Source organism: Euwallacea similis, chromosome 4 (assembly GCF_039881205.1).
Source record: "Euwallacea similis isolate ESF13 chromosome 4, ESF131.1, whole genome shotgun sequence".
Lineage (NCBI taxonomy): Eukaryota > Metazoa > Arthropoda > Insecta > Coleoptera > Curculionidae > Euwallacea > Euwallacea similis.
In genome coordinates, this window is record NC_089612.1 from 4,107,161 (window position 1) to 4,132,082 (window position 24,922).

General features: G+C 32.3%; 1 protein-coding gene across 2 annotated transcripts; it reads right to left on the reverse strand.

Moving 5' to 3' along the window:
- Positions 1-1,061: 1,061 nt before the first annotated feature.
- On the reverse strand, positions 1,062-24,686 carry LOC136408173 (zinc finger C2HC domain-containing protein 1C). 2 transcript variants are annotated; one of them, XM_066389028.1, is made up of 9 exons: positions 24,343-24,686; positions 19,603-19,665; positions 5,991-6,176; positions 5,008-5,368; positions 4,469-4,647; positions 3,625-3,759; positions 3,292-3,561; positions 1,771-1,961; positions 1,062-1,708 (listed from the first exon to the last, which is right to left on the reverse strand). In XM_066389028.1, exons 2-9 carry the CDS (start codon positions 19,627-19,629, stop codon positions 1,606-1,608), a joined length of 1,452 nt encoding a protein of 483 aa, XP_066245125.1. In that variant the 5' UTR covers positions 19,630-19,665; positions 24,343-24,686; the 3' UTR covers positions 1,062-1,605. The 2 variants fall into 2 exon arrangements, with proteins under 2 accessions (XP_066245125.1, XP_066245126.1); XM_066389029.1 differs by lacking the exon at positions 19,603-19,665 and having other exon boundaries at positions 24,343-24,361.
- Between the last annotated feature and the right edge of the window lie 236 nt (positions 24,687-24,922).

Here is a 24,922-nt window from a genome sequence, read left to right on the forward strand (position 1 = left end):
CCCAAAAAGTAAATGTTTGGTGTGGAATAATCTATGACAAACTTATCGGTCCATTTTTTCTTGAGGGCAATATGAATTCTGCAAGTTTTTTAGAACTATTGAGAAATGAATTATCCAATGCGATTGACAATCTTCCACTATTATACACAAGTAACATGTACTTTCAACTTGATGGAAGTCCTATACATAACGCGAAAATTGTTCGGCAGTGGCTAAATACAAACTTTCCCAATCAATGGATCGGACGGAATAGTCCATTAATACAATGGCCACCCAGATCACCGGACCTGACCCCTTTAGATTTCTTTTTGTGGGGTACTCTTGGGCAAAAAGTATATAAAAACCGCCCCAGAAATAGAGAAGAACTATGCATAAGGTTGAGACGCGCCTGTGAAGAAATTACTCCCTTATCTCTCAGAAAAGTAATGAGTAATACTAGAAGAAGATACGAGAAATGTATCCAGTTGAACGGTAGCTTAATCGAAGCAAGTGTTTTTTAAAATGAATTAAATCTCTTTTCGTTACAATTTTTTTTTCACATTGAATCATTAATTAATTTAAATTAAATAAAATTTAATTGTTCTACAACTTTTTTATGGATAAACATTTTTTAACGAAATTTGAAATACAGCCATTTTGAATAATTCTAAAGTTATTACTGAAGCTAAATTTAAAATAAAAAATTCCCTAATGTCTTTTCTTAAAATTTCGTCATAAGAAAGGGGCAAAGTAGACCTTAGATTTTAAGCGAGCGTAACAAGAACTTGTCACAAAATAGAGTTTTTGATGCCCTACAACATATAAAAAAATGATCAAAATCGAACCACAAATAAAAATTTTACAGGGGTGTCCCGCTCTTAAGTGGGTCACACTGTATATATAAGGTGGTGGGTGGTGGGGCACGTAAAACGGATATTCTGTATATTTTTTTATATAGATAGCATGAACAAATTATCTCTGTCTAAAATTATTTTCGATGCACGATTTATATTTCGAGGAGAATTTCATGAACCAAATGCTATGTATTTCTGATTATTTAATAAAAGTTTGGAGTTATAGCATTCACAGATATTCTGTCTCAATAAAATTTGCTTATTGTTAGTGTAAAACAGGTGGAAAATAAAATTCTCATGTAAATTAGTAAAATTGCAAATTATTATTATTTAGGAACAAAGTCGATGTATAATATTTTCGATCCGGTTTTCTTGTAATACATATAGCGGTCTTAATAAAAGCCCAACTAATTCTAAAGTTTGCTTCTTCATCTCTACTGACACATTTGTGTGCTGAATTATAAGAACTTCTATGAGTATAATTAAGAAAACTGTTAAATTCTATCACAAAATTGAAGAATTCACTTTTGGAAAGTAAAGTAAGTACGACATTATAGATAATTGCACTTACCAACTTTACCACTATAACGCGGAATTTAACACTTCTATGCCGCAAACATTTACAAAAATAATTTTGAACGTTCTTACCTCTCATGCTTCATGACATAATAGCTATAAGTAATATATTTATCGTTTGTCCATCAGAGATAATAATTTTGTATTGTAAGTATTGTTATAAAAAAATTTAGCGTTATTTAATCATCAATCTCTATTATCTTTTTCCGGGTTTACTTTTCTGCAGTCCGCCTTTGGGTTTGTTGAATTCGTAGTTTGCGCACTTTGGAATGTGTCGTTCCGCAGCCGATTCATTAAATCTGTAAAACAGTGATACAGTTTACTGCATTTGCCTAACTCTTAAAGTAATTTTTTTCTTTACCTTCTTCCACAGTGCGGACATTGCACATAATCGGGGTTACTGGACGGTGGCGGAGGTGGTAAATCGGTCAATTTACCACCCTTGGCCACATGGGCTTGGGCCTGTTTGGCCGCTCGAATAGCCGAAATAAATTCCTCATGGGTTTTTCGCCAGTTGCCCGCTTTAGAGGAGGCTGATGGTTTTGCGGATACCTGGAACGTTTAGGAAAAATGGTTATGTTACAAATGAAGCTAAATTTCTTTCTTCAAATACAAATTTTTTACATTTTTATGGTGTTGTTCTTCATTGAACATTTTAATATGATTTATTTAATAAGTTGATAACCGAAAAAGGCTAATTATTTTTTAGCAAGATTGTCTTCGTTGTTTTTCCTTAATAACTATGGACTGTTAAATTATCTAAAAAATGTACTATTTCAAGTGGTGAAAATTTCGATGCTCGTTATTGGGATCGCTAGAGCAATGACAGTTACAAAGTCGGTTAAGTTAGGAAAAAGTTGCACATTTTCATAATTATTAAGAATCCACTTTGAATTTAGATTTATTTATTGTGGGGTTTGAAATTGCTTGAAAAAGTGAAAAATTTTATATATACATATTTTACATCACGAATGTAGCAATACTTAAATTCCTGTACATGAAAATGTTGGAACATTTGAAGAGAACATTTGACTTGCTTCGATATTTCCATTACTACGTAGATATCACAAAAAATTATCTGAATAACTGGTAATTAAAAAAAAAGAGAAGTTTGAGCTCTTTTGCTTTCTAACATAGGTGTATCTACTATAAAAAGGCTATAGGTACCTTATTTATATTTTTCGATGTAGTTGCCATATCCATGTATTTCTATATTTAAAAAAAAACATAATCCCAAAAATTGCCATTTTAAGTTCTCTGTTGAAGGACCGGTTTTCCAATTCTTTATTAAGTTTAGCCAGTATCTATTTTATACAGGATGCCGGTTTAGGGAAATCAATGAACGGTAACCGTAAAAGATGTGAGATCTATTAAATTAGGGCAAATCTGCGCAATTTCAAGTTCAACTACATGTAGTTTCAAAATTTTCACAATTCCGATGATTTTTGGAAATATTTAAAAACAACTGAAATTATAAAAAAACGTTTTTATTTTTTAGCTCAGCTTATTTGGGAAGGTATACTGAAAATTTCTCGGTAGAATCTTTTCAAACAATATATGGTGTTCATCATCTTCACACGACAATGTCCTGTTTGATAATTAATTATGGGGCACTATGAAAGAACTCATTTATAAATCTGTGCTCACCGATATTAATGAGCTGAGAAAGAAGAAACAATACAACAACGGCATATTATTGAACTACAAATTACTAATCTTTGCCCTAATTCAACTAACCTCGTATCTTTTATGGTTGAGCTCTAGAAACAGACACTCTGTATAAGTCATATGGACACTATGGATTGAAAAACTGAACCTAAAGGCGACGCCAATAGAGAGGACAAAACTATATAAGTTACATAACGAAAAATGTTCATCTCACCTTGTTACTCGCCCCTTTCTTCCCGCCTTTCAACACGTAACTTTCAAGTTCCGTTCCTTGAACCCTGTGTTTCGTGGCATCGAAGGTTTTTCTTTTCTTTTTCCCAGTTTTACCACAGATATCTTCATGCACCTTCAATCGATCTGTGGCGAAACGTCTTCCACAATATTTACACTCGGTCAGATCGTCCCTTGTAACCGAAGATTTGGCCGTTTGTTTCGTCGATGAACGTGTATTGGTGTGGGTGGCCCGTGACGGTGCGACATTAGCCTGAGGGACATAATGTTAATTAGTTTAAAATCTTAATAGGAAATGTAAATGTAGTTTACGAACCTGTTGCTTTGAGGCCATAGTATTATGATCAGCCTGAGTCGGAGAGTTTCGTGGTGATTGACTGGTGGTTGAAGACACTGAAGAACTTGACCTCGGAGGAGGTTTGGTTTTGGCGGTCGGTTTCTTGGCGGCCACCTAAAAAGTGAATGGTAAATAACGATAGAGAGTTGAGTGCAAAATCGGGATAGAAATGTATATGTATTTCCTGACTTAAAAAAAACCTTTGAATTGGTTGACTACCACGGGATGTTAGTGTTGGCTTTCCCAAAATAGTTTTGCTGGGTCTTTTAGTACCCCGTTTTTTCGTTTACCATTTCACTATTCATTATTTTTATCAATGGTACGTTTCTTGATGTACAATCAATTTCGTACACTTCTTTTTATACTGATGATACAGCAATAATGGAGTGTTTTGGTCATGACTTCAGTAGTCTTGGAGGAAGTACAGACGTATTGGTGTATAGGGTTTGAGATTATGCTTTAAATTTATGGATTTCATCAATGATAGGTGGAATCCACCTATTATTGATCGGGTAGCTGATGCCATGCACCACTTAGTAGCTAAAGAGACATCAAAAGGGGCATTGCAAAACAACTCGTATCTTTAACGTTTTTAGAGATATGTTTAATTAATCAAATGAAGAGTAAATCTCTATGTATTTCCAATTTACATAATAAAAAATGTATTTAAACAGTCCGTTAAATGAAAACAAGACATTTTTTTTAGAATAGAGATATTTAGCGGAATCGATCTGTTTTTTTATTAGCTGGCACCCTATACTGATTTGTACCAATATTTTTTGGAGCAATTTATATACTTATGTAGACACATTAAAACATTTACTTTAGGTTCGTTCTTCAAAGGTCCATCAGGTTTTTGGCTGACAATATTTCCTCCAGTCTTTTCTTCATTATTGTTGTTGTTATTGCTCTCGATGAACCTCTGGCTTGGAAGCTTTCCTCCAACATTGGCCAGCTTTCCGGTCATATATAATGGTTGCTCCTTGTAACTGTCGTTAAATCCTATAAGTACCATGAATATAGAGTAAGTAACGAAAATTACAATACTAAATGGAAATGCACAAACAAATCTATTTTGCGGTTATTCTTGCAGGATCGTAGGTGCGTCTGCTTCACCAGCACCGTTTCTTTAATTAAATTAGTTTTGCTAATTATTAAATTTTTTTTTCAATAAATTAATTCATTTAATTAATTTTTTTCAGCAATTTTCCATATCTCAACTTGTCAAAATCATAAATAATTTCATTTTCTATCTCTCTGCAATAATGAAGTCCAATCAGTCGAATAACCGCAAAGCCGAATTGCTTAAAAATTTCTGTTTCTACATAAATCCAAAAAATTACAAAAAAATCTCGTTCTCACCTATTTTTGGCAAATTGTCAATGTCTTCTTCATCGTCGGTATTACGGTTTATAAGTTCGACCAAATCGCTATTATGACCATCTAGAACATCGTACCCGGCAGTCGTGCGACTGCTATTCTCCTCGAAATTTCCATTCGAGTAATTATTGTTGTATGCCCTTCGATAGGCTTCCTTTTGATGGAGAACTGGTTTCCCATTATGCGTCTGACTGACGGATTTCGTCATGGACGACTTAATTGTGTTGGTTGCGATAGTTTTACCCTGAGGTCCTCGGGCGTTTGCTTTTGTTCTCAATGGTTCTAAAGGATAACTTTTATCTATGCCGGCTTTTTGGCGGCGTTCCTCAAACATTTGGCGAACCTGGCAAAGAAAATAATATTAATTAATCTGCCAGATTATCTATCTGAATTCGATACATATAGATTTTCAAGAAATGTACTTCTTTTACGACCGAGTATAAAAGGTAACTTTTATCATAGTTTGCCCTAACTAGAAATATCGTTTTGTATTCTTGAAGCATCAGCTTGTACGACTGTGATTGGCGATGTTAATAATAATAAAATTATTTAATGATGAACCTTTTGAATCATGTATGGTCGTAGAAAAAGTATAGTGCTTTAGTCGTCAAAAATCATTTTCTGTACTTCGAGAACATTAACTGTTGCCACTGAATACATTTTAGATCATGGATTTTATTTGATAGGCTTACGTTTTGAGAGAGAGGAAAATCATATAAATAAAATATTACTAAAAAAATAACGTTTTAAAAGTAATATTTATCAATCGATAGTTTTTATTTAATTATGTAATTAAAAAATAAAAAGAATGTTACATTATTCCTGCATATTGAGGAAGCATTTTTATAAATTACGTTATGCTAACAAGTGAAAGATATTTCTGTTCAGTGCGTTCTATCAATGACAAGAAAATGCAATTTTCTTCTCTCTCTGAAAAACATTCTATTTTGTCATTGCGTATTTACTTTTCCTTTTCCAGTTGACCCGATGCTGGCGTTACTGGTTATGCTACTGCCATTACTACTGGCGTTACTCCCGCTACTTCCAGCACTGCTTCTGCCTACTTTCTCGAAAGCTCTTTGCTGCTGGCTCTCATACATTTTGGTAAGTTTTTCTTCTTTTTCTTGCATTTGTTTCTGTTGAAATCTTGCCTGAAATGTTACATCAAAGTAAAGTCTAATAAAAGACTGTGTAGAATTTGCTCAGGGGAAATTTAAGGATGTCAAATTCAAGTTCTAAAGAAAATAGCTAATTTGCCAGTGGTGAGCACCGACGGATCAACGAATATTTTTGAAGATTAAATCATTTGTAACTGTTTTTTTAGTACATAAAAACCATTTTTAAATTTTCTGGTTACTTAATAATAGTTTTTTTTCCATGTTTTCGACAAAATAAAAACTGGTTTAGGCCCGCTGCTAACTGAACTTTAGTGAAATGTTAATAATTTTAACTGAAATTTTTTTCAAAAATTCTTTCCTTGTGTCACAAAATAAAGCTGAAAAATAAAGATTATTTGGATGTAAACATATTTCTGGGTAAAATGATATTTCCTTAATGGTACGTGTAATAGGAAAAAATGTTTTTTAGCCTTATTTAACGATGAAAGAAAACTTTCATCACATAAAATGAGCCAGTGTAATATCTATCCATCATATACCATTAAGTGTACTTAATAATTGACGTAAACAAGTTCAAAGGTGTTTTATCTGTCCTTTTCTGAATAATATGTTAATTCAAGTAGAAAATATAGATATTTTTTTAATCTTTGATAACAACAGATCATTTGTAGGAATATTCTATGACAAGCTATTGTTGTGCATAATAAATGATGCAAGGGATAATAATTATTGTTGAGAACTTCCATGAGAAGTTGGACTATACACTATTAAAAAGTAGGTAAATATATTTAAGGACTTTTTTGCTCACCTTTACTAACCTTTCCCTTAATTATTTTTATGTAAAGTATGTGCTTCAGGTTAATTAGGTTAGTTCAGGTTCCCAATTCTATCATATACAAATTGGTAAACGGCATAACGTTAATTGTGTTTTAAAGTGTATTTATTATTAATTATCAAATTCATAACTTGACAACTTACCTTGCAGTAATCTAAATCAATATACGTGTCGGGCCAGGGATGTGCTAACCATGAAGAATCCCAATTAACCGATACTATATTGTTTAAGCTTGACGATAAATATTTTCTCATTGTTTTAAAACTTTAATGCTGTTACCACATTTATAACCAAAATTTCAAAAAGCATGATAATTAAAAATTAAACATATATAATTAAATTTTATAAATCTGTTTTTTCTGTATTTTTTTGTCCTCATCTGCAGGACAACTAACAACAGTAAAATGACAAAATGTATAGAAAACGATTGAGAATGAGTCATGCGCTGACCATTTGTGGACATCGTCCCTTACGGGTAAAATAACCCTAAGGGTGTTTTATCAGCTCGGGCAGTGCATGACATAATAATATCTATATAACTCGTTAGAAATTAAATTGAATTAAAGTTGAAAGAAAATTATTTCAGTGACTTAATAACATTTTTTCAGTTTGCAATAATTTACATCATATATGTAGATTATACTTAAAGTGATAATCTATTAAAACTTTTGAGAACCAATTGAGGGTGTGTTCTCTTGCACTGAATTTACGATGATTTGTCTTGTTGCTGATTAGTTATGAGTTATATTATTGATATTTTTTGCAAGTGCACTTTAACTTCGTTTTTTCTTTTTATGAAAATCGAAAATTTTATAAATTAGAATAGAAATATCAGCGATGTACTGAAATTGATTTCAGAGGGGTACAATTAGGTTAATGATTTTACCAACAGAATTCTAAATAAATAAAAAAACATAACTACCTCGATGGCGCTTTTCATTCCTGAAATATCAATGTATCATTTGTACAATCTTTAAAGTTTTTACTTGATCGTCAAGTTCTTTCGACATGGCTCCAATGGACTTTTTATATTAAAAGTCTCCAAAAATGACAACTTTTCGCGTATTTAACCGATTTTGTAACACTCTTCGTTTCGAAGGTAACGATAACTTAAATTATATCTGTGTATGTCTTGAAGTCTAAAAGTATATACATCTGTAGATTTAAACCAATGGTAAAAGCTAAAGCAATTTTTAAACAGGATATGACTTTCTTATAAATTTAACTATAAATAGAACTTGGCTCCTTTAATCGTCTTTCTGTCTCTTACAGTTTCCAAGATCCATATATCATCAATCAATACTTTAACACTCTATACTGTAACGTTTAATGCAATTATGAAATAATGCCAAATAAGGATGATTGCGTTGAGGTTAGTGGCGGGGTGAGTGAGTCACCAGATATACACCGTGAGTGGGTGAAACGCCTGGTCGACCAACCTTAACAACAACGACTTTTGTCAGGTCGAGGTGAATCAACCATTTTCAATGTCAACTTTTAAACAACTACTTAATCGATTTCTCAAAACCGGCAGTATGTTGTTTTCTTTGTTTCGTCATAAAACATTCGTATGCTGTAGGTCGAACAAGTTGGTCTTATTTGGTGTTGCACAGTTCAAGACATATGATCAGCATTGTTACTCACTTTATCAAAATATTCGATAAAGGAACTTGCAGATTTATAACTACATACATGTGGCTAATTATTCTACTATGTCAGTTCGGGTAAAATTACAAAGTCAACCACTTCAAATATGGTTTGGTCCTAACAAGTAAAAGCGTAGCATCATCGATATTATTAATAAAGCATTGAAGTTCCCCTTATTCTTCGAACTAACAACAACTGAAAAATTTAGGTTTAAATGGGTCACGAATATTGATCAACATTTCCCTTAACGCAATATTACATTCATATGCCCAGCTATGCTCTCAAATTAGAGAGTCCTTTACGTCATTCGCACTCCTTTCCATTCAAAATTATGACTAGTGTTTTATATGATAATCTTCTTTCTCCCAATTTAGTTTAACGTTAAGGGAATGTCTCTAACAGTTTATGGGATATTGTTGAGTACATAGGGACAATGCTAACATTTACATCTCTAAGAGTTATTGGTTAGTCCAATAACCTTTATAAAATATTAATTTATTAAAGAAATTTATTACTTGAGAGGGGTAATAAAAATATATCCTACAGAAAAAGTGTCAGTGGCGTATCACTTTTTTTTGTAAAAAGTATCAGAGAATGTATTTGCTGAAACGCGTCACTGATAGAACGACAGAATAACTTTTCAAAATTGAAAAAAATTTGATTTAAAATGTTTTTAATGATATTTAAATACATAGAATGATATACTAAGAAAAACTTCAGTATTTTGTATCAACACATTTAAGCCGTTCATATGAACTTTTCTTCATAAAATTATCTAAGGAATCAGATCTTAAAATATTATTAGTATGTCATTAATGGACACCCTGTAAGGCTTATCTCACTATACAGGATGCTTCTAAATATCATGTACATACGGAAAAGAGAAAATATTTTAGCTTATTTCATCATTAAAATTTATATAAACATAGGTCTGCAAAACGCTTCGTTACCTATCTACAAAATGTTCAAATTAAAAAAATTTTCTAGTTTTTTCCTTATAGCACCTTCAGTTTTTGAAATATTGAGCTAAAATTTGGAATATAGTTTACGCTGTAGGACCGTTGGTAGTGTATGGATCATTGGACCCGTTGAATGGTTTTTAGAATTTACAGGGTGATATTTCTCAAGATTTATACTTCTTTTTTCTCCTTAAACTTTTTCGTGGTTTTATTTTGTTTGAAAACTTTTTGGCCTCTTGTAGTTCTTTCGCATTTGCGTCGGTTATCGAGAAAAAAATGATAAAAAACGAGTTTCTGTAATTCGCCAGATGAAATAAAAAACTTTAAAATGAGGGTGAAAAAAGTGTAGTAGGTTCTAGCTTTATTTGGCAAATTTTGGCCTGCAGATCTTTATGAATTAAAGGTTTATGTTGTAAACTGTAAAGTGAAACAGTGTTTTAAATTCTTCTTGTAATTTTATAATGTTAAGTTTTACGAATATCGGAATGGCTAATATACATGTTATCTATAACCTTGTGAATAGAAATGCAAGAGAGGCTAGACGTCTGTATAATGGACGCTATCCCAATACAATCATACCTCATCAATAAATATTTTCAGATATTTATAGGGGTTTGGTAGAAACCGGAACTTTTACCACCAATGATGCAGATAGACTACATACTGTTAAAACACCACAGATCGAAGAAACTGTTCTAAATTAAATAGAGGAACATCCAGGTACTAGTACCAGAAAAATCGGTGAACAATTAAATATTAGCCATCAAGTTGTTTGGCATATTCTGCGTGATTCTTTGCTATACCCCTATCACATTTAAATGCATCTTTAAAATACAGTACAATCCGTTTATAATGAACTTGAGGGGACCGAGAGATTTAGTCCATTATATCCGAGTGTCTATCTTATAAGAATCAAGCAAATTACATATATAACTTTAAAAAAATTCGTTTTAATGCCTAATTGAACAAAAATTTAAAAAATGTTTATTAAGATAACTCTAAAAACATTTAATACATAGAAATTTACATTATTCATAATTATTTCTCAAGGAAATCAGTTATTTTCCTTTGAATAAAGGTTTTTTTAATGTAAATCGTCTGCAAATGCAGTTCAATTTTATATCATTTAGAAAAAACTCATTTCTGTCCTCTTGCTGAAGGAAATATTGTTGTAAAGTGTGTACACAATTAAGAGCTTCTTTTGTAGTAACAACAGTTTCTCCTTCAGTATCATCATCTTCAATATCTTCGGTTGTTTCTTCTTGAAGTTCTTGATTTACTAAGTCTGTATCAGCTAATTGTTCTCTTACAACAACATTGTTATCAGCACTTACAAAATCATCAAAATTCACTGAGTTCATAAATCTGTTTTCTCTTATTAATTGAGCCAATGGAATATCATCCTCTGGATCAAATTCCATATTAGAAGATATTGTTTTTGATAAGCCGGAATGGCGAAAACAATTACTGATAGTTTGCGTAGAAACTTCATCCCACGCTAGGCTTAATAAATTTATAGCATCTAAAATAGTACCACTTTTGATGTTAGTATTATCCTGAGTCTCCAAGAGTTTCATCAACATTTGTTTTCTGTAAATTTGCTTTAAATTCAAAATTACACCCTGGTCTATGGGCTGTAAAACTGACGTCACATTGGGTGGAAAAAAAATCTTTATGTTATGCAGTTTAACGTCCGGATGGGCTGCACAGTTATCAACTAACAATAATATTTTTCTTTTTTCTTTAAGAAGTTCTTGGTTCCATTTTTAAAAATAATCTGTAAAAATTGACAACGTCATCCATGCCTTGTCGTTCCAATAATAGTCAATAGGAAGACTATTAATGTTTTTAAAACACCTAGGATTTTGAAATTTTCCTAAAATACCGAAAATCAAATTCTTAATACAACTCAAAATAAAAATGTTAACATTTTTCACTTACCTATAATTCAATTACCTATATTTAGACATTTTTCCTCCACTACATCTTTCACTTTTGTGTTTTATTTGGCAACATTTTATAAAAAATCCCTGTTTCGTCAGCGTTAAATATATTTTCTTCTGTATAATCATTACTTATCAAAGGCCAAACACGAACCAGCCACTCATCTGTAATATTTTTATCTACTGAGGCCGACTCACCACATATTTTTCCAAACACAATGTTATGCCTTTTTTTAAAACGATCAAGCCATCCAGAACTGCATTTGAAGTCATCACCAATTATTTTTCCAAATTCCTCTACCTTCATTTGTAACATTGGTCCACTTATTGGGAAATGATTCGCTCTTTTTTGTTGAAACCACTTAAATAATATTTCGTCAACCCGGGAGTGTAAAGGCAAACGCATTTTTTCTTTTGGTCATTAGTTTTCCAATCATTTTTAATTTTATCACGATTTTTCCAAATATTTGACACTGGACTTTTTTAATCCCATTTTTGAACACACAAATGATTGAGACAATCTTTTCTCAATATCATTTATAATTGTCAGTTTTTCATGTAACGTAAATGCCCGTTTTACACTTTTAGCCATTTTTTTTTAATTTTAAAAACAAATAAGGCGTACCGGATAGCATACACAGACCAACTGTAAAAGACGAGCTGGAATAAAATTTTGCTTACACATGCATCAGAAACGGTCGTACCGGGGAACTCCCGAATAAACCTCGGTTATGATAGACAAAATAAATAATTTTGGTTCGTTATAAGCGAGAGTCTATTACAAACAAGTCCATCTTGTCCGAGGGTTTTACTTATGATTTCATATATGGTTAATTTGGGACTTGAAAATCAGTTCATTACATGCGAGTTTCTATTACATGCGAGTTCATTATAAACGGATTATACTGTAGTTAGTTGTGAGAACTCGCTGGTCGATTAAAAATAATGTTAAATTAGTGTGCATTTGCTGATATGTGAGGAAATAACTGGAGAACGGTGACAGATGTGAAAAAAATTCAAGATACAAAAAAGTTTCTAAATTGTACAAGGAATTCAAAACATATGCCACTGAAAATCAGTTGTAGCTTATAAACAAGTTGGAGATAGTAAAAGGAGGCTTGACCGCCGAAAAAGTAGTAACCTCTAGATTTTCACAACGACTTGTTAAACGTAATCGTGTAGATTCTAAATAGTAGTGTACCTACAAAATTTCAAGTTGATATCTCAGAAACGTAGGCAGCTGCGAAATCAAATTTAAAAAAATCTGAATCTTTACCACCCTGTATTTCGATAATGAACCTTTAAAACGTACAATATTATAAGAACTTTTTTCATTATTTTCCGAGTTTTGTCGTCTATTAAATTTTCTCGATTAAAACCTTAAACACCCTGTATATTATAGGTAATTCTCTATTTTTAAGAACTTTGAAAGTTTACCTGTTAAAAATTAAAACCGGGATGACCCTAAATAATAATCTAAATCATAATAATAATAACCTCAACAAGGAAACTATGTTACAACAACTGTTGAAAATTACGTCTTTCACACATTGCACATGCGTCCGCCTTTCTTCTCATTGATGCCCATACTCTTTCGAATACCCCTGAAGTATTTCTTATGGTTTCAAATGCATCTAATATTCGATTTCGTAGCTTATCAATGGTATTTACTGGTGTTGTGTACACTAAAAATTTTAGATACCCCTTTAGGAAAAAATCTGGGTTATTTAAGTCTGGGAATTTATGGAGGTGTGATTGAGTATATGAGTCTTATCCACTTGTTCTCATACGCTTTATTTAACTACTCTCGTGCCAAAATAGTAACATATGATGGGGTACCATAGAGCATATATCACAGTTGATTTTTCAGCAAAAGAGATAATTCTTCGAATAATAAAGATAATTATTATTGCAAAAATTGCCAATATGCTTTACCAGTAACGCGACCAGATAAAAAGAAAGGACCAATCATATAATCCCCAATTATTTTATCTTATACATTTAATGACAACTACTTTTGAAAATGCATTACCACAATTTGATTCGGCTATTTTTCAGCACCAATGTGGTTATTATGAAAATTTGTAATTGAATTCCTTGAACAATTAGCTTCGTCGGTAAAGAGGATCTTACAATCAAAATTAGGGTTTACTGCTAGCTTACCAAGGTACAACTGGCAGAAATTGATCCTTAAAGGGAAGTTTCGAGGAAAAAGTGCCTGGATCTTTTGAATGTGGTACAGATGTAGCAAAAAATCACGCAGGATACGCTAAACAACTTGATGACTAATATTTAATAGTTCGCCGATTTTTCTAGTGCTGCTGTCTGGATGTTCCTCTATTTCATTAAGAACAGCTTTTTCTATCTGTGGTGTTTTAACAGTACGTAGTTCGCCTTTATTTAATTCATAAAGATCTGCAGATACAAGTTAGCCAAATAAAGCTAAAGCCTACTACACTTTTTTCACCTTTATTTTAAACATTTTTATTTCATTTGGCGAATGACAAAAAATCGTTTTTTATTATTTTTTCTCGATAACTCACGTAGATATGGAAAAATTACAAGAGGCCAAAAAGTTTCTAAACAAAAGAAAAAAAGTCATTTTGTATTTTAGAATCTCCCAGTGACGCACCGCAAAATCTTCAGGAGGAGAAAAAGAGGCATAACCACTCAAAAAATATCCTATAGATTATGAAAATCATTTGACATGATCAATGATGTAAGTCTTATAGCATAAACTATATATCAAGATTTAGCTAGATATCTCAAAAACTGCAGAAGCTATAAGGAAAAAATTTTAAAATTTTTGAAATTTAAACAACCAGTAGATAGGTAATGAAGCATTTGCGGACTTATGTTTATATGAACTTGAATGAAATAATGAATTCCGTAATGAAATAAGCTAAAAAAGTACCCTCATCCATATAATATTTAGAAATTCTATGTGCAATTAATATTCAAGAAAACTTACGAGTAATTTGCAAACCGACATTTTTAGTCGCTTTTTTTGAGTTGCACAAAAAACAGTAACTATGATGCAAAAGTCCCATACACCGGAAAATTTCACACCCTAAAGAGTCTAAACGCGACTACTAACTGGGAAATCGTGAATCTATAACCAATAATTTGATTTATTCATACTGCATTGCGGTTTATAGGTTTATACGTTAACAGCACTACGACGCACATTACATTTTTTACTAAAAATACAGAATATATTGAATAAAATTTTTATTGACGAAATCGAATATACAGTCTGTCCCAGATAAGGATGAACAGCATGGGGATCTCGGAAACGGTAATAGATACAAAATGGTTTAAATTGGGAAAAAGTTGAGCAATTTAAAGCAAATTAATAATCTGTTTTTATATCCGCGAAATTCCGAATGGTTACGAAGATATCCTGAAAAAACGAATTTGGCGGTTTTCGTTTTTTGCAAATAACTCTTATACGGTTATAGTTAAAGGAATACAAGTTTTATATTATTAAAGCACTTTTTTGAGAACTGTTTAGCAGTGTTGCCAGTTTTCTTATTACATCCTTACTTTCGGAGAAAAATGAGTAAACTTTTGATTTTCATATGGGCGTGATATCAATTATTTATATTTTCAAAATCGTCATAAAATTCCCTTTTCAGCTATGTATTACATTTAATATTTTTCTCAGAAACTCTATGAGTTATAGCCATTAAAGCATTTTTTGATAAGTCGGCCATGATTTTGACTTATAGTAATGGTACACATTAAATAAATGAATGCTGTGGAAACGTCAAAATTATTTAAAAGTTGAAAAACCTTCAATTTGTTTGACGTGTGCATAATAATAATTTGCAACAATTATTTTTTTAATTTTAGGCTGATACCAGTAATATATTTATACTTTTAAATAATTTTGACGTTTCCATAGCATTCATTTATTTAATGTGTACCATTACTATAAGTCAAAATCATGGCCGACTTATCAAAAAATGCTTTAATGGCTATAACTCATAGAGTTTCTGAGAAAAATATTAAATGTAATACATGGCTGAAAAGAGAATTTTATGACGATTTTGAAAATATAAATAATTGATATCACGCCCATATGAAAATCAAAAGTTTACTTATTTTTCTCCGAAAGTAAGGATGTAATAAGAAAACTGGCAACACTGCTAAACAGTTCTCAAAAAAGTGCTTTAATAATATAAAACTTTTATTCCTCTAACTATAACTGCATAAGAGTTATTTGCAAAAAACGAAAACCGCCAAATTCGTTTTTTTCCGGATATCTTCGTAACTATTCGGAATTTCGCCGATATAAAAACAGATTATTAATTTGCTTTAAATTGCCCAACTTTTTCCCAATTTAAACCATTTTGTATCTATTACCGTTTCCGAGATCCCCATGCTGTTCATCCTTATCTGGGACAGACTGTATAGAGTGGCCCACCGAAAACTTTCCCCCGAAGTTTTTTGTTTTACAATGTATAAGAGTTAAAAACTCTCCGACACGTCAACCTTAATTTCAAGGGGGTCATATTTCTTTGGTATAATCATTTTTCCAGGTTTAACTTGTAACGGGAGGCGATTTTCATCTTTAAAAGCCTTAAATGGGGAGGGGTATTATGTTATATTATTTTAAAAGATATTCAATTGCCTTTTCAATCCCACCTTATTTTTTAATTTTGGATGATCAGTTCTTGAAAAATTAAGGTTTAAAAGTGATGTTATCTCGAAAATGTAACAAAACTATCAAAAAATGTTTTTAATAAATTAGTCAAAAAATGTGAATGAAACCATTATTCCAACGTTAACATTAAGACTTTAATTAGTTCAGTACTTTATTTACTTCTGTAAACCTTATCGTTTTGTTTTAAAATGGCTTACAGTATTCTAGAAAATGTTGAAATTATTTCGTTCCTTTTTGGAAACAATTATTGTGGTATAGGGACTGTAAATTTATTTAATGAACAACATCCTAATAAACCCGTGTTCCATACTTTCGTGCACAGGCTGGTTATACAATTTCGAGAAACTGGATTTGTGGAAAACAAAAAAGGTTGTTCAAAATCCAATAACAACAGAAGCAGTTGAAATAGATGTTTTGGGACATATGATGATAGTCCTACTCTAAGCACTAGAAGATTATCAGACGTATTAGGTATTCGGCATATAACCATCTAGAGACTATTAAAGTCCCATAAATTGCATCATTATAAAATTATGTTAGGCCAGGAACTAAACGAAGATAATAATAATCGACGTTTGAAATTTTGTGAGATCGATGGTCAATGAATTATTAACAATCAAGAGTATCTTTATATTTGTTTTTTTATGAGTGTTTCTTCTTCTTAAATGGCGAAGTTAACTGTTGGAACTGTTGTTACTTGTCGTCCAAGAATCCAATAGTGTCCAAATCGTGAAGTTCACACCCAACATCCAGAAAAACTAAACGTTTGACTAGGAATTTTTGGAAATCATATCGTTAGCCCAATCTTTGTACTTGGAAATCTGAACAAAGAAATCTATTTGGATTTATTAGAAAATGCTATTGAACTAGCATTAACATAAATAATTGAGCAAAATAGCACCGTGCCGAAAACAAAATTTTTCAAGAAGATGGAGCTCTTCCGCATTACGCGGCTTCTGTAAGGTAGTTTTTAGACGAAACATTTTCTTAACGATGGATTGGGAGAAGACTTACTGAATGGCGTGTACGTTCTCCAGATTTATTTGTGCTAGACTTTTTTATGGGACTATTTAAAATAAAAAATTTATGCGACACAATTTGAATCACTTGAAAACTTGTGGTGGCATATCGTACACTAATATAATCTTATAACTTCAGAAATATTCAATAATATCAGAGAGCGCTTTGAACAATATCTCTACTACTGAATGGAGGTCAGTGGCGGCTATTTTTAAAATTTAATAAATTGAAATCATTGGTAGGTGAAATTAATAATATAGCTTTTATAACCTTAATTTCTCAAAAACTGATCATCAAAAATTAAAAAAATAAAGTGGCATTGAGAAGGCAATGGAATGCCTTTTACAATAATGTATAATATGATACCCCTTTCTATTTAAGATTTTCAGGGTAAAAATTATCTTCGCTTAGAGATTAAAACTGGGAAAATGATTATATCAAAGAAATATGATCCTTTTGAAATTAAAGTTGATGAGTTCGAGCGTTTCCGTGTTTTCTATATTATAAGATAGAAAATTTCGATGATAAGTTTTTAGTGAGCTACCCCGTATATTAAACATTTGACATTATTTTGATTCAGCTGATTATTTTACTTACCATAAGACCATTTTGCAAATATGTATAGAATTGAGTTCATCTATGTTATTTCAAAATTATGTGTTTGTACTTTGTGTTATTTGATTTTAATGTCAATATACACATATATGTATGTGTATCTATTTAAGTTTTGATGCTTTAATGAGACCTACTTTGGGTGGAAGTAACTACTAAAAAACAAATAAAACACATTTAGATTAAAATTTTTTCCCATAATCAGAATTCAAGACACAAGCGATTTATGAAAATAACTGCTTCGCAATTCTTTATTTTTAAATTAAATAAAAAATACTTAATTCCAATTTAAAAAAAATCCAAAATGATTCTAATATAGGCAACAAGATTTACTTAATTCAAAAATGTCAAAAAAACAGGGTGTCAATTTAAAATAAAAAATTAGGGTCACTTTCAGTTAAACCAGAAACAACAGAAAATTTAAAAGTATTTGAAAAATTCTTATTTTGAATAAGTAGTCAGAATTTTAATTTTTATACACGTATAAAATAAGAGTTGCAGCCACTTTTTGCTGTGATTCGGTATGTAGATACCTTATATAGGAACTATAATTGTTAATAAACGAGTTCTTAATTTGGGTAGCGAGAGTAAGTTGACCACAAACCAGAACTAACCTAAACCAGTAATTGAACTGCGTGGATGTAAACGTGTATAATACTTCGTATAACATGTAAGTAACATGTTATAGCATGTCATAACAATGGAAACTCGTTTTGATAAGATTTCAGTGAATAAGCTCATTAAAAATAAGAATTCATTTTATGCTTTTTTTATGTGTTAAAATGGATTACATTTAATAATGCATGTGGGCTTTTTTCTTAAAGGAGTCACCAACGTATCTCCTTGAATTGCTGGCTCAAAGCGAACATTTAAAATTAAAGCTTTTTTTATTAATTCTCACTTTTTTGCAAAGGCATAGAAGGGACGCAATTTTTTTCTTATTTTTAAAGTTTAAAGTCGGAATTTAGCTAAATTCTGACTTAAATTAAAAAATTCTATATTTTTTCATTTCTGAGTTACAGAAGGATGAGAAAATTAAAAAAAATGTTTTTAATTTTTTAATTTCCAGCAAAGCGTCTTTAATCAAATTCTGCACATATGAAATATCACAAGAACAAAGATAATAAAAAGCAATCATCCCGTGATAGAACGTTTAATTATTGACCAAATTTGCTCCTTACGAATCTTTATTTCTTACCTATCAAAGTTTCACCGCGTGAACTTCATTTTTGGAACATACTATTATACCTTTCAGGTGGTTGTGGTTAGTTGGTAAATATCGGTCAGAGATATGTCATAGATGTCATAGAAATACTGAATATTATAAAAAAATTTGTTTTGAGTTTTTGATATCTAGGAAATATTCATATTTATTCACATTCATAATGTTTTTGTGTGAAAACCTCATTACCCTGTAAATTGGAATTAAAAAAAAACGTTGCTGTCGTAATGTACCTTAAATTGATATTTTCTAACTTTTTTTGAAACTTAGGACGCCCTGCATATGAAGAATTTGAACAAAAAAATTTTTAAAAAATAAAATTAGTGTCAAAATCACAAATAAAGGACTAATGGCTTGAACAAACAGTCCCCTAACGTAATAATTTATTATATATTGAAAAGGAAAAAATGGAAGAAGCTTCATATTACATGCGCCGACCAATTTTATAGAGACGGGCATCGTGACAAGGAATGCTGAGTACATACCTACTTTCTATGTATATCTACCTACATAATGATACATACTAAATCAATCTTCATGAATAGTCTTTACCTGCATTTGCATAAGTTTCGAGGCCATCTCAGCGTATTGTGGTATTTTCTGGTCTAGTACATTCTGCAAATAATAATACGATTCTGTTTAAACTGTGAACGAGGAATGCTTAGGCGGTAAAGAGAGATTAAAGAGGAAATTAAGGGTTTCGAAGTGACAAAAAACAGATTAACTAAGTCATAATTGGCATCTGATGTCAAAAATTATAAGAGTCAATTTTTTACTGGCTCTTGTGTATTAAACGTTCAATGAAATATGTTCAGGTTAGTTCAGTTTCTTCTTTCGGATATCGAAAAAAACGTTGATACGCGTCGATCACGCTAGACGTGAAAAACGCTTTCAATAACGCATCATGGTCATGTCTACTCGGGGAACTCGACAATCGACGGATCTTGAACTACCTGAGGAATCCCAAAATAGACTACTTCCGAAATCGGGTAGTAAAAATTGACAAAGAATCCGAATTCTGTATGGCGAAGGGAATTCCGCAGGGATCGGTGCTGGGCTCGCTCCTGTAGAAGACCCTGTACGACCCGATATGGGAAGCAAGAACATCAGAAAAGTTAGCCCTGTTGGATTCGCTGACAAACGACATAGCCTTTGTTTTCTTGGCAACGACAGAGAGGAATTAATGGAGGGAGTAGACTTTGTCACCTACAAATGTGAGAGATAGCTATTGGTCCACTCGCTTGCACCAGAAAAAACAAAGGTCTTTCTCTGCGGAAAAAGAAATAGAGAAAATGTATACTTCCGAGTGATGAGTCTCCAGACAAAATCCAAAAAATCCATTTGAGATTTGGGGATTCAATTCAGAGAAAATATGTACTTTGTACGTCATGGATCGTTGCCAAAGTAGCTTAAAAAAAGCTAGGCCAGCTTCAGAAGGTGATGCCAACGAGAGAACTTCTTTGAAACGTCAAATGTCCTATGGGGTAATCCCATGGGCCATTTTCTATGTCGCCCCCGTTTGAGGAAGTCTAGTGATAATTATAAACTACACGCAGATGCTCTCGAGCATCCAAAGGAAAAATTTGAAGTCTGTGCGTACCGCACGATATTCATAGAGGCACCCCAGTTCTTGGAGGGAGTTCCACCAATCGATCTCCTACTCGAGGAGCGCACCATGGTCAATACTTTCCCTCGGATCAGGGAGGCAGATAGGCGGGAGGCTAGGCGAACGTCCATCCGGAAGTTGTAAACACGATGGACACAAGTGACGCACCAGGGGCCGTGGACTAAGCGACTGATTCTTGACCTAGACCTGACCTTACCTAGACTTCGTGCAAATATAGACGCTGTCTCTAAGTTCAGGTCCTCAACGGACAAGATAGCTTCAAGAGCTACACCCACAAAATAAGAAAAACTGGTCCGGATTACGGGAATTTCACAGTCGTCGGTACCGCCTAACAGTATATTTTTCAATGCCCGTTATGCGAAGAACAGCGAGACGTGTTAAAAGAATATGTGGGTAACCTAACTCCAATATTCCTCATCAACAAAGACTCAAGAGGGACAATAATCCCTGGCCTAACAGTAACTGACAGTCGAATCCTCAAGTCTCTCGACACAGAAGTTTTATCCTCTAGGGACACTACCGGGTCGTTGCAAGCTGCAGGAAAAGGGAATCCCAAGTTTTCAGTGGGTAGGCGCTTCGGCGAACCCCATTCTATCTAGTCAAGAACATCAGATCAGATATCTTTAGAACATTTTCCTCGAGACAAAAAAAAGTTCAGTTTCTTCTAGAAGACGTTGTTCGATGAGATTTCAACATATGCAATTTAATATTTTCAGTTTAACAATGAAGTTGTTTCATATTCAAGATAGAAACAAAGGTAAAAAGAGCGGCATATATTTCTTGACAAATAAAGTGAGCACTTTTGCCTCTCAAACTTTATTGTGGCGCGTTACTGTTCGTTTCTCCATAAAAATTAAGTTTCTTGTTAAATTTTGAAGTGTTTCGTTTCTTACATTTTTTTTTCAGTTTGTTACGATGTTTCAGCTATTTGCAAAAATATCTTCCAATATACACAATATTCCTATAAGGAGTGCATATTTTCATGTGATTTCCATTTAAATCATCAAAAATATCATAAATCATGGCAATTGCAGGATGGTTTCTCTAATTCTTTTGAAATGAAAAATTTTTCAAATCAAAAAATCAAAAAAAAAAATTTCAATGAAAAAATGAATGGAAAACGGTGACAGATATTGGCATAACCCGAGAATTTAAAAAATCTAAATTGAACTAGAAATTTTAAGAATAGACGTTTAAAAAAAACGCTGAGTGACGCGCCATGCAAAGGGGTATGTGAGAAAAAAACGCTATTTTTATCCTAGCAATCAGTCGGTATATTGGTAGGTCACATTATCTGTTAACCAAATTTTTAAGCTGAATGTCTCACAAACTTCGAGTTGTATGAGGAGAAAACTGGAAACAGTTTAAAACTTTGACATTCTGTAAATATATCTAAAATGAAACAATTATTGACCTCTGTTGATATGAACTTTTTGCCTGATTTTTTTTTAATTTCTGAAAATTTATACAATAATATAAGCTTATATTGCGGCTAATGATTGAACTGAGCGAGTTTGCAAACTAGCTGGCTGGTACACACTATATAGAGTGGTCTAAATAAAATGGAGATTCCATCGAGATTAGGGAAAGAGTAAAAGATCTCTCAGAGAAAAGGTCTCTCTAAGAAAGTATACGCATTTTTGTGTTATTTCCAATAATGTTTTCAAATTGAAAATATGTGCAGGAGTAATCCGAATATAAGCAAAAAACTTCAAACGGCAATTATAAAAACCATAAATTATGATTAAATCATGTGAGTAATTTATATAAATTTTATAAAATTTAGCAATTTTCTATTATCGCCAAATGTTGCGAAATATTTTTAGATTCATTTAGGGTTTTTAAAATCTAATTTAAAAAATTGTTAATAATGAGATATATGAAATAGAATGCACCTTCTAAACTACTCTAGATGCCATTATGTTAAGTCAAAAAATCATACCAACATTGGTCGTAGGCGCTTCGTTACTGAGATATACAGGATGTCAGACTTTCAAGACCATTTCTTTGTTTTAAACAGCTGCTCGGGCTTTTGATGTATTTAACTAAAATTTTGAGATTTTTTTTATAACTTTGGGGTTCATATTATTAGATGTTAAAGGCAGTTATTGTGACATAGCTGTCCAACGCCGATGCCCCATTTATGACTCACATAACTGAGAATAATTGATTTGACAACCATATGGGAAATATGAAATTATGACTGATTGTGGTTCGGATCTGTTTTGTGCCCCGGCAGTCGTTCACCCTTTTCAGAGCAGCGACGAATGGCCCAGATATTTTATAATATATGATGTATGTATATAGTTACTATGAGGGTTTTGATATCCCACTCTGATAATATTACGTACTGCCATGCCCGTATTATTAGGACGGGCAGCTACGGAAATGAACATGAAAACCCTCTTTAAAAGGGGCGTTATGGTCATTTATATCAGTGCTGCTGGTTTCCAAGGAAAGTGGTTATTATTATACGCTTCATTGAACTTCTTACAGAACACCTTCACCGCCTTCTTAAGCTTTCGATGAATTAATTGTTTTGTCAGCTTAGAGTTATTATTATAAGGGATCGTTAATGATGAGGGGCACCTCGGCACATATTATCGCAGATACGCCCAAAAGGTGTGTACGTCATACATGATAAATTGCCTACTTACAGTAATGTGATTAGTAAATGACGAGGCTGATACAACAGACCTTATTCGTAAGCGAAGTATCCATTTTTACTTTTTACAGAAGCGCATTAGGTGAGAATTTCCGCCTTCTAAGCATTCAAGAATACGTATAAAAAAGTAGTTATAGTCAACAAATAATAACAAAAAGGAGAGTACAGTATCATAAATTACTATTCATTATTTTTCCACTGTCGAATATTTCTATAATAGGTAGAAAAAATCATAAAGTTAAAAAAAATTCAGAGAATTCGACGAATCCATGAGTAGGGTCGAAATGTGATTAAAATTAAGTTTGCAGCTAAATAAGCTGAAGAAAAAAATACTCTTCCAGAGTCTGTCCAGTCTATCTAGAGTGTAATCCAGAAAAATAACAAACCAATTCAAAATTCTTTTCAATTCAACATCATAGAAATTTAACGGAGTAGCTCATTATTCATCTGAAATATTTTTTGGTAGAGACATGTTAAACCATGAAGACATAAGATGGCCAGCATCTTCAACAAATATTACTTCATTAGATTATTATTTATAGATTCATAGTCAGTCATATTATATATAAAAGACTTTAAAACCGAAGTTTAATATGTGATAGAAAACTGTGAAAATCCAAAATAGCGTTTGAGGAAAAACGAACTTGATAATGGTTGGCGAAAATCGAAACGTCGCATTTCAAATATGGCATGGTCACTTTGTAAAACAAAAAAGGTTGCAATAGCGAAGAGTTTATTGCTTTGAATTACCTCACCAAATAAACCGAGGAAAAATAAAAACCTCTATTCACAATTTCAATTTTTTTCAAATACATCTGAAAGTTATCGGTTTTTTTAAAATTTTGAAACAACACACTCTTGACGTCTGAATTGCGCAACTTTGCCCCAATTCAACTGACCTCGTATCTTTTCTGGTGACCGAGATCCCCATATTTGAGCTCCAAAAACGTACACCCCGTATATTATTATAAAGAATGAAATCTCCTGTCAGAGTACTTACCGGTAGTAATTAACGAATTGCACCATTGGATGTTAAAAGTAAAAAATATATATATATATTTTTTTGTACTTTTATAAATAGTTTTATAGTATATATAGTATGCTTGTAAATAATGAGAAAACCGCTACTGTACCGGCGCAAACTGAATCGGTGAACGGCGAACGAAGAACTTCGACTTGTTGAGGTTATAAGTTAACACTGTTGTGGAACACAAACATAAAGGTAAATTGTCTTTGGTAAGCGAAAGTAAGCGTGAAACGGTAAAACCTCATCTTCGCCGCCACTACGTTTATATTGCGAATGTTCGCTTAAAGGATGAATAATATGGGGACACAAGCGCAAGCCCAATACCACAGCAAAGTTTACACTATACTCACTCGTTTAACAGGTTTACACCACAGTTGCAAATCAGATGGCGAGTAGTAACTTCATCACGCTTTTAGAAAATTTTTCATGAGTAGCCCCTGGAATCAACATAATTATTTAACTACCTCTTCTTATTTAGAGCCAAATTATTAACGAATTTTAATTTTGACATCAAACGACTTTCTGTAGTCATTGGCCAATTCACAGGTTCTAA